Genomic DNA, 17192 nt, shown 5'->3' on the forward strand with positions numbered 1-17192 from the left:
ATTTTCTTGCAGTCAAATCTGTACCCAACAGTTGGCCTTCAGACGCCAGGTGAGATTGTAGACGCCAACTTTGGACAACAGCCATTTGTGTTTGATATTGACGACTATATGAGAGAGTGGAAGGTGAAGATTCAAAGCACGATAAAACAGTTTCCTGTTGGTGACCGGCTTGGCGAATGGCATTCTATGCTGCAGAAGTAAGTAGACACACCAAGCTTCTCCTCTTTAACAAGTGTTTCTTTAATGCTTATTTGATATCTGTTTGCTAATGCCAGATGCTGTAACCTTGCTAAGATGTGTTCTTCAATTAGAACACCCCTTTCGTTTCACTGCTGGACCGTAATACATAATTGTATTAATTTGCCCTTCATCCTGATCTGCAAGACCAAGCTGTTCCAGTGTTGTGACTCTGCACAGCCCTACAAAAGTTCTGTTATCTGTAGAATCTAATGCTCAAGGACTGGCATCTTTAAGTTGTCAGCTTTGCCAAAGAATCTCAAACCTCATATGCTCTAACAAGCATTCTACTACTTGGGCCAACATACACGGATGTGAGTGCTTCATAATCTTGTTTCTTATTCCCATGTTGTAGGGTAGCCCTGCCTACTGTTAAAAGCCAGAGCTGTTCTATAAAACGTTTGCTTGAACCAAGACTTCTCTGCCTCTATGCTCCCAAAGCTCAAACCAAACAAGTTCTAGTCTCTTTTGGGAGCGGACATGTTATCATCAAAACGCTCTATAGTGGTTCCTTGGATGGGGTGGATTGCACTCGAAATTACACACTTTGGGATTCCAGCATGAGTTGCTAGTCCAGGTCTTGGTTCTTGAATGCGTCGGATTGGTTAGGCTTTGGGGTTGATTAGGCCATAGACTGGATAATTATATTGCATAGTCCATAGGTCCATTTCAGCTATTTGAGCATTTCTTCAACCCTGTTTCTAGCTAACTACTAGTAAAGTGTTCATAGCAATTTATCTACAGTGGAACTTGAACCTAGGCCTGCTGACAAAAATGTTAAAAGAGTTAGTAATCACCACCAAAGGTTCTCCTTGTTTCAAGACTACCTCGTCCTCTTCCGATATCACCTTGAGCACCCTGGTGAACCAGAGCCTTCATTTTTAGTATCCAGAGATTTGTGATTGTCAACGAGGATTGGTTGTTTGGCATACTTTAAAAGGTTGTTCTGGTATCTGATTCATCTTGGTCCCCCTTGACCTGCCCCTTTAGCTGCTCAAATAATCCTGCAAACTTCACCTACTCACAAACTAAATTAGGATGTGCACACCACCTGAATGAAGATCCTCTCCACATGTTGGAATTCACATTGCTAGTTGATGTTGACCACCAGTTCAACAAAAGCATTAATTTCTGTCCATAAATAGATAATTGCCTTAGCAGCAGTAGAGTTTGTTTAGATGCTTTGTGTCTTGCCAGTCAGCTGATAAGCATTTACATTCAATGAACTATAGATGCTATTTGAGAAGACAGTTCTTGTGGCTGTTGTAGACCTACGCCTCAACAGTCTAGACTCTGGTCTTTCTTTCCAATAACTGAATTAATTCATTGGCATATTCTGAATTGTGTATGTTTAAATCTGGCTATGATTGCTGGTGCTGTAGATTGTTGTTTGTAGTCAAAAACCTTCCTAGCCTTGTTTACTTGCCCATTTCATAATTGTCTGGATGGCTGGTGTATAGAGGAGTAAGGTGCAAAGAAGGTCTTGGTTCTCTTTCGCAAGTTACTCCCTATGTCTGTAGTGATGCAGCAACATTTCATCAGGAGTTTGTTAATCTGTTCAAGATTTCACTATTGCACCAGATAATTTTGTTAAGTTGTCATGAATGTTTCATATCACATGTAAGTACATGATGCTCAACTGCAATTAAATTAGATGGTAATTTAAATCCCAATGGCCATTTTTCTGGTATGTACAATCCTTGAACAGTAACAACCCACCAAAGTCAAACAAAATAAGGCAGATGTTTTTCTCAAGCACTTTTATTCCATAAGTAGATTTAATTATCAACATAACTTTCTACTACCTACTAGATACAAAAGAACAATGAAGTCGCTGAAATCCTGTCAATTAAACATAAAAATAGATTTATATGTTGAATTTAATGTCAAGATGACACCCCTGTAAGATCCTTTTACTTGGCCTACTCTAAATGTGTACCAAAGTGCAACAGGTTCCATATCCAGTTGCCAAATTCTTTCTCAAGTTCTGCACAGAGAAGCATGTTACTCCACATTTGAAAGATCTCCACTGATTCCTCACTATAAAGAAGAGTCAAAGCTTTGACTATTTTCTAGGAGACACTTTGAAAAACAGGATCTCAATACACCCAATAGAGGGTAAAGCAACCATGTCTCAAGGACTTTGATATCAAAACCTCAAGCTCTTTGCCTAGTCACGAAATTAATTACATTTAAAAAAAAGTTGCTGCCCTTTTATCTACGTGGGAGCAGAATTTAAGTACTCACTTTAGAACTAATTTACTTTGACCATTGTACTGCAAGATATTCACTTCTCTAGGAATCTTAAACTGCTAGTGTTCAGAAAAAACTGCTATTTCAGGAAATCATCTCAAGTGGGCCGTTATTCCGAGAACTGCATTTCAGTTTTAGCGCTCTGCCCCACTCCCCTCTTCCTATATACTTCTTTAACTTACCTCTGCCTTTCTTTAGGTTTTAGTTTGTTGCATGCGCCTAGGAGCAGCTTCCCAGCAGTGTCCTGTGCAATACAAATAATGAGATGACTGGTGTAGCATACATAAATCTCTGATCGGTTCAGTGGAGATTACCTCTTTTGGAGTCCCTGCCTCGTATCTGATTAAACTTTGATTAGTGGTTCTTCTACGTGGCCTGCTGGATCAGTAGATCATTCTTGTTTATATTGACAACACAGTAGCCACATGTAGAATCATAACGTAGGGTGTAAGTATTCGTAGTCCACTCCAACAAAACCCAGAGATTATTGTGGATTATAAAACCATTGATGACACTATGCCATCTGAGGTGTCTGCCCCTTCATGGGTTTATAAATAACTCTGCATCGAAACACAGTATGGTGTTCGTTTTTGGAGCTGGAATAATGAAAAAAAGGAGTTTATCACTAGGATGACAACTATTATGCTTCTTATACAAACAAACATTTCTGTACTAGATGTACTGTCTAACTGTCAAAACTATGACGATGACTGTACTGCTAGTTGATAACCTTACTTTACTGACTTCCTTTCTTTTGTGTCTAACTAAGTAAAGCATGGGTTTTTCTTTAGTAGGCTAGCCAATGATTGACGGTCTGTCTAGGTAGAGTACAGAGCAACAGTGAACTTGCACCATAGCAGCAGAATTGCAAAGCCTAGTTTCTGCTTTCCTGAGACAAATTGGCTATTGTGTATTTGATCCCTAACTATACCTGTATTTTGGATGATGGAGTTGCAGTGACACCCATCCATGTTCCTAGGATGTCCAAGACTGTGAGGCTACCTTCCACGATCAATGGAACACCAAAATATCTCTCACTGTGATAGTGCATGTGGATTGACAGACTGAACAACTACTGCTACATGACAAAAGAATCTGATGCAACAGTCTAGCGGTTCCATTTTGTTATGTGGTTGAAGACCTATATCAAATATTTAAATCTCTCCGAGATACCAAGCAAACTGAGGGTGAGTCTATAGGTGCTTCCAAGTATGCCTTTGACGCGGATTTACATGAAAAAAGTGAAAGGAAGAGAAAGGAAAATCAAGAAATAAAACGTGCATTTATTAAAAACAATATATATATCAGAAATATATTTTCACTGATAATGAATGGGCAACAATAGGCTAAATGGAAGGCAATTTAACATGTAAAATAGAATGACAGTTGTTTGTGGGACACAAGAAGGTCCCATAGGTATGTGTGGCTTACATGACCAATATTAATCGGCAGAAGGAGACTGTTGTTGAGGCAGTGAAAGGTATGAGAGAGCACAATGCGCTCCCCTGTCTTGCTTGAAGCAGTGAAAGGTTTAAGGCTATGGGACAGTGAGAGGCGCTAGTAGGCACAGGGGCACAGAAATCCGATAACATCATATTTTGGTTTTAAGTCGGAGACTTTGCATGACGATATACCCTTTTTGGGAGCTATTGTGTAGACCTTTGTTACTATGTCTAAAATTCATAACCCTTTCCATTTCAAAATCTGTTGTCTGTTAGATAGCTTTTTTTTAACATTAGTGGGAATAACAACGTAGTAAAATATACATATTTTACCTTTTGAAGTTTGACAACAAATCTCACTTTTTCACGTCCTAATAGAAAACATGCACTTTCAAATGTATCAATACAAGCTTGCTTATTCAGACATGTTGCTGTTATAATTTCTGAATAGGAGGTGTTCACCTATATCCTTATGCTATTTGTAAGTTTATACAATATATTAAGAGAACTGATCGCATAGTACAATAGTGTTTCTTTGCAAAACTATGCTGACAGTTCTTCGGAGACTCTCAAATGTCTCTATTGCTCATCATGGAAATAAAGCATGCCAATGAACAGTTACAGACCTCTGGTAAAAATAATGGAATTAAGAGGCAGGTGCTATATAGTTGATGCAATTTCTTCATATGCTTTTCTCAATGAGAACTGTGACAGAGCGACATGGCACACTTCACCTGCATTAGATTCTCCCTTCAAGGAAGAGCGCAATGTTAGAAAAAGAGATCACTGGAGAGAGCAATTTTACAAGCAACAGTTCTGCATTGTGGGAATTGAGGAAGTTCCACTAATATTTCCTGGAAAGGATGGGCTTCGTAACCTCGGGTGGTGCATTTCTCCATTCCCAAACCTGCTCAGCCACCTCCTTGGATATATGTGTGGTCGCACAATGGTTAGATTTGGCCATGGTAAAGGGAATGCTGGATGCACTGCTATTTCGCTACAGAATATTTTTAATAAATGTGTTCAAGGCATGTGTGCTGTAGATACACATGCTGTGCATTAGTCTGCCTTCTAGTATTGGGCTCGGATGATTTGACAAGTTGTTTTCCTTTGAACAAGTTGTTCAAGTCATGCGATTGTGTGACTCCTCCTGTAGGTGATACTGCGCATGGGCATCAATTCCATTGTTAGGTAGTTTTTTTCCACCAACTGGTTCAGATGTAATCTCTAGTGCTATGGTTTAAGATCCTTTTCGGCTCGCTTCGGTTCGCTAGTGGATGCTTCAAATTGACGATATTGTCTTGATTGCGTAGTTATTCTTGCGTTCTGGGCAAATAACCCATTTGAGCTTCCACGGCCTACTGGCCATGCCAGGTTGGGTCTCTTCTACTTAGAAATAATTTTCGGAGAATTGAGCTGCTGATGGAATGCTCTCCGTTCTCGTTCTGTTTCTGTCTGAATTCCCACTCAAAATACACTCACACCAACCAACATTCAGTTTGCAATCTATGCCTCTCGCCCAATCTTCAAGAGGATACCTGTGAGGCCGCAAATCTTTTAGGTCCAAAAAGACACTTCAAGATCGACTTTCCACTCGCCAAGAAATGCTTCACAGACAAGCAAAGGACTCACTGTATATCTTCAGTGGATAGGAGGAAGAAGAAGAGGCATCGGCAGCCCAAAAGGAATCCTTGTCCATCCATGATTCCGACTCCGGTTCAGACATGGAACAAGATTCAGCCAGTCTGGAGTCCGATCAGAAACATTAGACCGTGAGTGCAACTGTCCCTGATCCAAAACTAAAAAATTAGTTGCATCCGAAAAAACGGCTCACGGTCCCCCACTGCAGAAAAGCCATGGCGCGCACCGACATACAGATTAAGAAACTCCGCCCTCATGCTCGGCACCAAAATTTCAGCCTACAGCAGGGGCCTCCACTTCCTTAAAGTGCGATTCAAGAACAGTTCACCTAACATCCACTTAAATTCGGAAAGACAAAAGTCACGGTGCTTCGGCTCCGACCACACTGACTCGAAACATTATTCGGCTCAAAGATGTTACACATTTGGACCAAAAACTCCACCCAAACGAATACTTGAAGCTATGCAGGAACGGCTTGATCTGGGTTAAAAAACTTAGCAAATTCAGCCTGTAACTAAGAAAATAATGTTTGAGGCATGTGAGCTGTAGATCACATGCTTTGCATACTCCTGCCATCTAGTATTGAGTCCGGATGTTTGAAAGTTGTTTTTCTTCGAAGAAGTCTTTCCAGTCATGAGGTAAGGTGACTCCTCCTTTCAGTGATAGTGCGCATTGGCATAGACTCCATTGTTAGATTTTTTTTCCGCCATCGGGTTCGGACGTGTATTGCTGCAAACTGTTTCTGAATCGTTCCTCGTGTTCCCCTCGGTGCGCAACCCACTTTGCTCTTGACGGTATTGTTTTCGAACTAGTTTACTTTTCTCTGCGGTTCGACTCGACAATCAAGAAATCTCGCTTTTTGTCTGGATTTTCGGGGGCGGCCTATCTTTGTCAGTCCGGCTCCTTGTCGATGGAATTGACTCCATTTAAATTCTGCCCCCTGTTCCAAGCGAAGTATCCACGTACAGACTTTCATCAGGTGTGTAACTTGTGTTTGTGCCCAGAGCACAAAGAACAGGACTGCGATGCGTGCCGATCAGTCTGATCGAAGAAAACTGTCCAAGATAGTCTGGCTCGACGTTGAGAGATGCAGCAGCAGCAGTTAGACGACACACCGGATCTCTTCGGTGAAGACTCTGAACAAGAGGTGGTCTCAGCAGCTGAAGAACAGCCTTTAGCAGCGTCTGACTCCGAACAGAGCTACAGATTGTCCTCGAGGACGACAATGTTCCACTGGGACAAGGAGGCGTGAGTACTGATGACCCCTTAAGCCCTTCACCCCCCCCCCCACCCACCGTCCCTAGAAAATCGAAGGCTTCGGCACCACTTCTGCCTTCAGATCAAGGTCGGCACTGAGAAAAGGTTTCCAACGCTCCGCCTTCCGTCTCTGCACCGAAACACTGGATGGAGTCGGCCAAAACCCACTTCCGAGCCAAAACTTTCATGCTCTAAACACAAAATGGGCTCGGAACCGAAACTTTCTACACTAAAACCTAAAAAACAATCCTCTGAGCCGAAATCTTCAGCGCCGGAAGGACTTTCCAGTTCGGCACCGAAAGCTTTGGTGCAGAAAACTAAAGAATTGCCCGTATCACAACTGGATCCAAACATGGACATTGTACCACCTAAATCTGATCCGAAACAGAAAAAACTCTATATTCATCCGGATACTGGGCATATTCCCACTAAACCGCCATCCAAACACAAGCTTCCGGATGACATCACCTATAAAATTCCATTGAAGAAGGATGTGGGCACTTTTCCACACACTTCCATCTCTTCCTCCTCCCTCTCCACCACAACTTGATCCTTTACACATTGCACCTTGTTAGTCTCCTCTACCTCACACTGATACAGAAGATGCTGATGACACACAGTTAACGAATTTCAAACCATAAATAAGACCAATATCAATTTGACCTACCACCGATGTCTACATCAATATGCCTCAACAAGAGCCATCGACCATTTCTACAAAACCTGCGAAGCTACAAAGATTGATCACACTGCATCTGGCTACTAACTTAATCGATTTTAATACCTTCTCTCTTGATCCCAGCGAACCTGAGACACCGCCAGCTCCAGTTTCCCATAAGCAACAAATTTGTGAATTCTACACTTTTCTAAAAAAAGACTTACTTAGTGTCCCCTTGGATCCAGCTCTGGATAATATCTGCAATATTGTGTTTTCTTGTCTGGATTGGCCTAGTACTGTATTTTGCTTACTCATAAATGGAAAATATCTCCCAAAACACTCTGCAGTATCTAATGTGAACTTGGTCCTGAAACCTCATACATCGTCTCATCGTGAACAAAGACTTGTTTTCTGTGAACATTACAGCTGTTCCAATTCCTGATGGTATAGTTTGAGACAAAGTTGATTATGATGTATTTGGTCCCACTGAATTTTTGAAGATTCCATATTTATTTAAAATTTCTCTTAATAATATCATTTCCTCCAGTACATTTACTGATTGGGATTTTGAAACTGTCAATAACATGTTGTCTGATTTGGAAAAATCTGCTGCATTTTCAAGCAACGAAATGTTGAAAGACACATCTGATTTTGATACTATGTACTGTTATCATTATGGTCATCACTTTTTACACAAATCGAGTATCGCTCGTAATGTTTTCACATACCACCAATGGGAACATTGCCCAATACCGCCGAAAGTTAGTTCGCAAACGTTTGCACAGAAATGTTCATATTTTTCAGGTTTAACACTTCTGACTCAATCTCATTTTACTATAAGGTTGCACCTACACCGGCACAGAAAAATATGCTGACTAACACCAAACAGATTTACTCTGCGTCCTTTATTTCCCAGCTGTCTAAGCAGCGTTTCGACTTATGGAAAGACACAATAGACACAAAATCAGTCTGGGGTTCTAAGGATTGGCAAGTTCAGGTAACAGACACACTATTTAGAGCATGCCTCATTCCATAACAACTGATATGTCTGAAAGAAACTGTGCAACAGACTTCCTGTCTTGGACTAGCCAACAATAAGGATTTTAACACACCACGGTTTCCCACATCTTCACACTTCAATTTTACATCAAGTGGAGGGGATACAATAGATTACATCATGCAGTGTAAAACATCACCCCCCAATTGGAAGGGATGGTAAGTTTGGCCCACTGACACAAACAGATGTTAATCAAGATTCAGGGGTACAACCGAAAGGTTTAGTAGCCATAGGGCCAGACCCACGATATGTACAGCGAGAACATCCGGGGGTAGTGACATCATACAGTGTTGGGAAGTTGAACCTCGATTGTCTAAAAACCTCAACACTGTCCCAGGTGAAACAGCACTTACCCTTACTCTCAGATGAGGTGGATTTAAGGGATTTTTTTACTATATCCCCGTAAGCCACGTCACAAACGTTTCTATTACACTGTCTATAATGAAATCCGGAAAATCTCTCAACAAGAAGCTGCAGAGAGACTTCGTGAAATAGATAGAATTGACGTAGAAAAAGCAATGGCTGTAGTTGACTATGCTCTGACTAAATTATCATCCAGGATTTATTTACTGGGCAACATTGTATCTTCTGCTATTGATATACTAGAAAAAGACTTGTCCATACTACAACACGGACAATCTCAGCTACGTTCTATTAGGTTATTGAGCTGGACGCTGCAGTCATTGTGCGCTGGTTATGTGCCTTAGCGATTTATTAACAGTACGCCTCTATTTTCAGCATACAATCTAACTGAAAAACAGATTACAATGGCACAAAGGGGAGCAAATTATACAATGCTGCGTATTGAAAAGCTGGACAAGTTACCTTTTACTGTGGCAGAGTCACAGTCCACAGAATGGTTAAATCATGGCCACATAACATTACCGGTCACGACCTTCCAGTTTCAATATTGCCTAGAACAATGACAGGCAGGCAGATATGAAGCTATGGGTAGGGAATTGCTCAAGGAATCTTGGTAATTTCCGTACAGATTTCGATGTAGGAATGGGGACACAGAAGTGTTTAACGGTACCAACTGCAAACATTTCTAAAGTGGATCTCTCTTGTGCCAGGATATCATGCTACATGGGGCCAGTAATGGTTCAGTTGCAAACTTATCCTGCCACTTGAAAGGTTCCCCAGCTGCCGTGATTAATCCGGTATTCACATTACTTTCAAATGGGAGTTACTTGATGCTGAATGATCAAGGTTGTTGTGGGATGCTTGCGGGCATCGCATATCTTGTCACTGTAAGCTCCAGGGTTATTTGATGTATGCAAGTATTGTTTCCACTGACCCACACAATCAGGGAGACACTGTTATGGCCTTCATTGAATGTTTCCTTTATACTGTTAGATACTCTGAGCCGAATGAAAGCCATGCTTTTACAGCAAACCGTGCCCTTAACCTCCGCCCGAGAAACTTACGATAGTCAAGTTGCAAGGTCCTCAGCCGAAATACAGCCACTGATATAAACTGCCCTTTCCATTTCACAGAAATGGTACAATGTATCTTTAACATGTCTGTTATGAGGGGTATTGTCCACCTATTAAAAATCATAGGTTTAGGACTGTTATGCACCTTTCAGATAATCCTCTGAGTTGTTCCCGACTTTATACAGTCCGTATTCTGAAGCATTTTTGGAGGGTTTCCGCTGATCCTGTTTCTAATAGCAGGTATCCTGATTGTCGTTTTTCTGCTAAGCAATGAACGTCCCAGTCACCAAGGAGATGGAACGCACGCTCTTGGAGCGCCGATGCCGTGATCGCATGGTACTCCATCTGGGCGCACCTCGTCTTCGAGAACTGAGCGAGTCTTGGTTTTTGTCATTTAGACCAGTCTGGATCAACTGTATTCTGCCTGTCCTTCGATGCCTGTTCTCCGGACAAGAATGCGTGTTGGATCTCTAACGCTTCCAACAGTTGCACCACCGGACGTTGATGCTTTACTGGACCCGATAACGGCCCATGTTCTGCAGTGTCCTCAGCGTATTCCAATGTTGATGTCTGCATTCTTGGAGCCACCACAGGATGCTTCAGCTCCTGCTGGAACAGGTACCGGCTCCTCAACAAATACTCAGGCCTTGGATGGCACACAGTCTTCCCCAGCAGCGGCTGCGGTGAATACGGAGAAACATCTGTGCTCTATTCACTTGATCTGCGAAGTGTTATAGGTAACGTCTGCGATTGAAGGCAACAGTAATGCTGTGTCTCCCAGCCAGGACACACAAACATTTGGCTCATCGTGTGCTAGGAAATTTCAACCCTTTTTCAAAACAACTAAATTTGGAATTTTACACAAACTTTTTCTAAAAACTGCATGGCTTTCAGGCTCTCATTGTTCAGACTATATATACGAACTTATTTAGTACAGACGTCTATCACATGCACTATTTTTCTTTTTTAGCATTTTTTTTGAAAATTTTAAATTAAGTTCTATGTTTTAATGGACTTATCAGTAGTTGCGTACCTCATTTAGCAGTACGTTAGAATTTTTTGTATGTTGTCCAGTTGGATGAGGAGTGGGTGTTATGTTGCATATAGTTACCCTAATATAGGCTCAGATAGTAACCTAACCTTTCACCTATATTCTCCCTACCATTACACTACATAACGGTTCTTAGTACTGACCTTTTACCTAGTTATGGTAATGTCCAGGAATGACATGGGTTTTCTCCGAAAAGCTTAAGCCTCATTCATTTAGCATGAGTATTCTTGGAATCACAGGAGGACAGCAGGCCTACCATTTCCTGTATAAAAAGTATGTACAAGGGTCATTCGTTCCATCATCCCAGTCCGACATGACACAGCGAGGTTTATCCCCAGGGGGTAAACACTAGGGTATATATACACCATCTCTTCCTAAGGTAGTCAGAGGAGAAAATGACTTCCATGCCGACACACTGACGCGAGATGCTGAGGTTCCTGCATGCAGATAAACCAGTTCGCAGTGGTCTAACATCCCTTGCGGGGTGTTTATCTCGAGACCAAGACGGGGTCCCCCAGTCTCTCACTTCAGGTAATGGGGTTGACTTTATCCTAGAGGGATTCTTGTCTTTACACCCACATACGTGCTGGGTACATTCAGGTACATCTAGTTAGGGACGCATCGTAGGAGTAGGCATTTTACTGTCCTGTATTTTATGTACTTGCCTGTATTCATTGTTTTAGCACAATGGTAGAAATCTACCATCCTTTTACTCTGTTAGTACTTATTATCATTTATATCTGTTACTGTCTAATTATTGTTTCAGCACACCTATTTTACACTAGAATGATGCTGGTTCAATAAATGCCTATTGAGAAAAGTCCCCACCGTTTATTCTACGCATCTCTCTGAGACAAAGTGAGATGAGTGACTGAGCAAAAAGGGGCACTGTTTCCTGTGATTCTGAGGGATCAGGGGTGTCATGTTCAATGTTTGCCAAGAACTATTCTCTCCTTAGTTAGAGGAGTTTCTAGTGACACTATGAGATAGCTGGTATACAGGCTGATATATGAGTGGAGAAGTGTGGCTCAATGGTTAGAGCGGCAGACTCTGAAGCAGAGATCAGGCCCGGGACCAGGGTTCAAGTCCCGACGCGGCAGGGTCTTGAGCTCAATGTCCGCAGACTCGATAATTCTCGCCTCAGCGCCTACTCTAATCATGGGTCCCACGCTGCAACTCTGGGCAATAGCTTGCTTAATCTCCACAACGGCCCCTACAACACTGGGATGCCTGGCTTCACCTTGGGGGTGCCCAGGAGGGGCTTCTCACAGGGAGAGCCAGGAAGGGTTCCACAGCGTTATACAGCGCCGGGACGCCCCGTTGGGGCAGCTGTGCGCTTTACAAAATACACTACATCTACATTTACATATATCCGATAGGGGTGTCCAGAATCAGTCTGACTCCAATCCTACAGTATATGTGGTCTAAACCCGCAGATTCTATATAGGTTTATAGGAACGACACAACAGGGTCGGGGGTTTATTCCCTTTGCTTTCTAATTCCCAAAAAAGACAGCTCATTAAAACCTATTCTAGATCTCAGTTAAACACATGCATACTGTCAGAGCACTTACACATGGTGACTCTTCAGCAGGTACTTCCTCTTTTGCAGGAAGCGGACTTTGTCTACTCTAGATCTAAAAGATGCCTACTTTCACATTCCAATTCATCCAGCTCATCACAAATACCTCAGATTTGTGATAACAGGCAAATATTACCAGTTCAAGGTACTTCCATCTGGCGTCATCAAAGCCCCCAGTGTTTTCAACAAATGTCTTGCAGTAGTAGCTGCTCATCTCAGAAGACAGTGTATCCATGTCTTCCCTTATCTAGATGACTGGCTTATCAAAGCGGGTACTTACCAAAACTGAATAATACACACTCAGGCAATAGTACACCTACTTCATCAGTTAGGTTTCATAATCAATGCCCAAAAATCTCATCTGTGCCCTGCGTAAGTGCAGTCTTATCTAGGAGCTTCCCTCAACACTCTCAAAGCTCTAGTCTCTCCCAATGTAACCAGGATTCACAATATTCAGTCCACAATACTACAGTTTCATCCCAATCAAACATTACCAGCCAGAGTCTTTATGCAATTGCTGGGAATGATGGCATCTTGCATTGTAATCGTACCTCATGCATGGCTTCACATGCGTCCTCTGCAGGAATGTCTAGCGCATCAGTGGAATCAGTCACAGGGTCAGTTAACCGATCTAGTGTAGGTAGACGGCTGCACCCATCGCTCCTTGCAGTATTGGAACCCTCAACTTATCAAAAGGGCAGCTCTATATAGACCCGATTCCACAGACTGTACTGTCAGCAGACGCATTTTTAAGCACTCTGGGTGCCCATCTCCAACATCACACAGTACAAGAGCTGTGGTCAGACAATCACAAACGTCTCCAAATCAACTACCTGGAACATCTAGCGGTGTTCCTAGCACTTAAAGCTTTCCATATTCACCTTCTGGGCAAAACTGTCCTCTAGTCTGCACAGACAACATGACAGCGATGTATTATCTGCAGAAACAGGGAGGGGCACAAATTCTCCAGCTGTCACGTCGGGCACAAAGCATTTGAAATTGGGCAATTCATCACAAAATGTATCTCCTGGCAGAACACCTTCCACGAGTAGACCATCAAATTGCCGACCCGCTCAGCAGACACAGGCTGCAAGTTCACAAGTGGGAACTTTATCCCAAAGTTCTTCTTCCCTACATTCAACAATGGGAATTTCCACAGTCAGATCGGTTTGCCACAGTACACCACGCAACATGCCCAAACTTCGCATCCAGGTTCCCATACCATCTATCCAAAGGCAATGCCCTATGGATGAGTTGGTCAGGGATATTTGCCTACGTTTTTCCACCTCACTCACTAATTCCATTACTGGTTCAGAAGCTCAGGCAAACATCCCTCACATTGATCTTAGTAGCCCCCACATGGGATTATCAACCTTGGTACACCACCCTGTTAGAACTGTCAGTGGTGCCACATCAAAAGCTAAATCTCACACTCCGTCTCCTCACTCATAGCCATGGAGAAATCAGACCTCCAAATCCCAAAGAACTCAACCTAGCAATTTGGCTCCTGAAGTCCTAGAGTTTGTTTACTACCACCAGACTTTATGAATATTCTCAAAGAGGCTAGAAAGCCTACTTACTAGAGCAGGTTATGCAGCAAAATGGAAACGGTTTATCTATTGTAAACAACATCATCAATCTACTTGATGCTTCTATACCAAACATCATTTGTTATCTGTTGCATTTACTGCAGCTGGATTGGTTTACACATCCATTCCTTTACACCTATCAGCAGTAGCTGCATACTTGGAAAATAGACAACACTTATCTCTTTTCGGTGTACCAGTGATCAAAGCCTTCATGGAAGTATTAAAAAGGGTGATGCCACCAAGAGTTCCCCCTGCACCAGAATGGAACTTAAACATATTACTTACAAAGTTAATGGGTCCACTTTTTGAACCAATGCACAAATTACAGTTCCAATTCCTCTCATGGAAGGTTGCTTTTCTCATAACAGTAACCTCACTAAGGCGAGTTGGTTAACTTCAGGCATTAACTGTACAAGAGCCTTTCTTTCATCTTCAGAAAGATAGGGTGGTTCTTCGAACTATTCCTAAATTTCTCCCTAAAGTAGTTTCTGCCTTTCATATTAATCAATCAGTTGAGTTACATGTGCTCTTTCCCCAACCTAATTCTGTAGCAGAGCGAGCTCTACACACACTTGATGTTAGACGAGCTATACCTTATTATGTAGAAAGAACCAAAGAATTTTGAGGAAAAAAAACGATTTATTGCTTTTTCTCCACCACTCAGACAATCCCATATCCAAGTCAGGTATTGCAAGATGGATTGTAAAATGTATCCAAACATATTATGCCAAAGCAAAAAGAACTTTAAAGATACCCTCCAGAGCTCATTCAACTCTCAAACCAGGGGCTACTATGGCCTTCTTGGGGAATATTCCCCTAGCCGTCATCTGTAAGGCAGCAACACGGTCTACACCCCACACATTCACCAAACACTATTGTGTAGACTTTTTTTTGTTTAAAAGTTTTTATTGGAGTTTAATTATTATAATGTACCATTTTAGACAGCAGACATAGCACTGTTTAACAATCATTCATGCTTGTTGCGGGGATCCGCAACAATTACGAGAAGCATTATAATCTATTTTCTAGTCCACAAATGATATCATCGTAACATAACCCACAGGATCATTACTGATTTGTTTCGTTGTGTGGTAATGTGGTCTGCTGTGACTGGTCTACTGTGGTACGTTGTAGCGAAGGGTGGTGTAATGCCCCACCAAACACTATTGTGTAGATGTGTTTGCGAGACAACACACAAATGTAGGCTCCGCAGTACTTAAAACACTGTTTCAAACAACTACAACCACTATAGGTTAGCCACCGCTTTGGGAGTATACTGCTATATAGTCTATGCAAAGCATGTGATGTACAGCTCACATGCCTCGAACAGAAAATGTTACTTACCCAGTAAGCATCTGCTCTTGGCACGTAGAGTTGAAGATTCACATGCTCCCACTCGCCTCCCCAGTCTCCTATAATGGTTGTAGTTCTCAATTTACATTCATACGCATGGACATATCTATTCTACAATCAATAACTCTATTCTCACCCTCTGCGGGACAACAATCTAACAATGGAGTCGATGCCCATGCGCACTATCACAGAAAGGAGGAGTCACCTTACCTCGTGACTAGAAAGACTTCTTCGAAGAAAAACAACTTGCAAACATCCGGACCCAACACTAGATGGCAAGAGTATGCAAAGCATGTAAATCTACAACTCTAGAAGCCAAGAACAGATGTTTACTGGGTAAGCAACATTTTCCTTTTCACCTGGCAAAGCATCAGTCCTCTGAAAGAATACTTGCTTTCAAAGAGGATATAGACATTCCTTTAAAACCTCTCAAGAATGAGAAAAAGGACATTGCTATACATTCCCATACCTGCCTCATTAAGCCTACCAACACCACCCCCAGCAGCCACTCCACCACCTGATTCACCACAAGATTCTGAAGCAGGCAATATGTCCCCTCATTCACCCATCATAAATGAAAATTTGAACACACAAGTGGACACACATTCTGGGGATGCTTGGGATGCCTATACCTTTATCCCACACGTCCATCACCACCAGATGATGTCTCTGCATATCAAGATCTAATGGCCAGAGCTGCAGCTTTTTAATATGTGCCTCTACATAAAGACAAATTAGTGGTGGGAGAGGCACACCTAACAAAATTAACAATTTTCACTGAGAAATAAGGTGATTGTTATTCTACGCGTGCTGCGGAGGTAGACGCAATGCCCATGCTGCGCCAGTCACTTAATAAATAGTATGATCAAGCGAAACCGCTTGCCCTCTGCGCACTGTTGCGAATCCAAATTGGATACTTAAGGAATTAATCTAATATACAGTTGTATGAAAACACATAAACACAAAACTGTTCTGTTGATACGTGTTATTTTTACTGTCATGAATTCATCAACACATTATTTGCATCATAATGTTCATTTTTCTGAATTAATACAATATTTTCATCACATCAAAAGCTCATATTTGTCTCACGAATTGCCCATGCCCAATGCATTTCGGGCCACACGGCCCTTCGTCAGGGGCTGTACCTGAAAGACATAAACCATATATCCTATCACTACATTGAAAACCCGTCAACAACGCAGTTTACAGTTCGCTACAGCAATTAACTCAGTATTAAAATATCCAACAAAAGTGTTTGCCTAAACACGTGTGAGAATGAGTAAAGGACATCATTGTTTTTTTTAAATAAGTGAAAAGCATGTATCCTATACTTTACATGGTATTAAACATAATTGTTTCAGAGCGTTAACTCACTTGTGTAGATTTGGAAATGACAGGGAGACAATATGCAGTCATAGGAATTTCCGGGCGTGAAAAGCTTGGCGCATCGATGTGCTACAATATAAACAAACCGGAGATGACCAAAGTGTTCGGTGTACATATAGAATGATTACGTGAAACACTGCACGTTTAACTCACTTTAAATCAATGAAAGACAACGACTATGGGAAGCGGGAGCACGTTGGAATCCTTCCCCAGAACGCGATATGGTTTTCACCTATTGAGCTGAGGAG

The 17192-nt window shown here is 41.9% G+C and overlaps 1 protein-coding gene across 1 annotated transcript in view; it reads left to right on the plus strand.

Moving 5' to 3' along the window:
- The window catches only part of RANBP10 (RAN binding protein 10), a 542287-nt gene that overhangs the window by 268584 nt on the left and 256511 nt on the right, over positions 1-17192 (plus strand). The window contains exon 6 of the mRNA XM_078669990.1: positions 13-197. Coding sequence (XP_078526116.1) covers positions 13-197 — 185 coding nt within the window. The remainder of the gene's footprint in view (positions 1-12; positions 198-17192) is intronic.

The sequence above is a fragment of the Lissotriton helveticus genome, chromosome 12, assembly GCF_964261635.1.
Source record: "Lissotriton helveticus chromosome 12, aLisHel1.1, whole genome shotgun sequence".
NCBI lineage: Eukaryota > Metazoa > Chordata > Amphibia > Caudata > Salamandridae > Lissotriton > Lissotriton helveticus.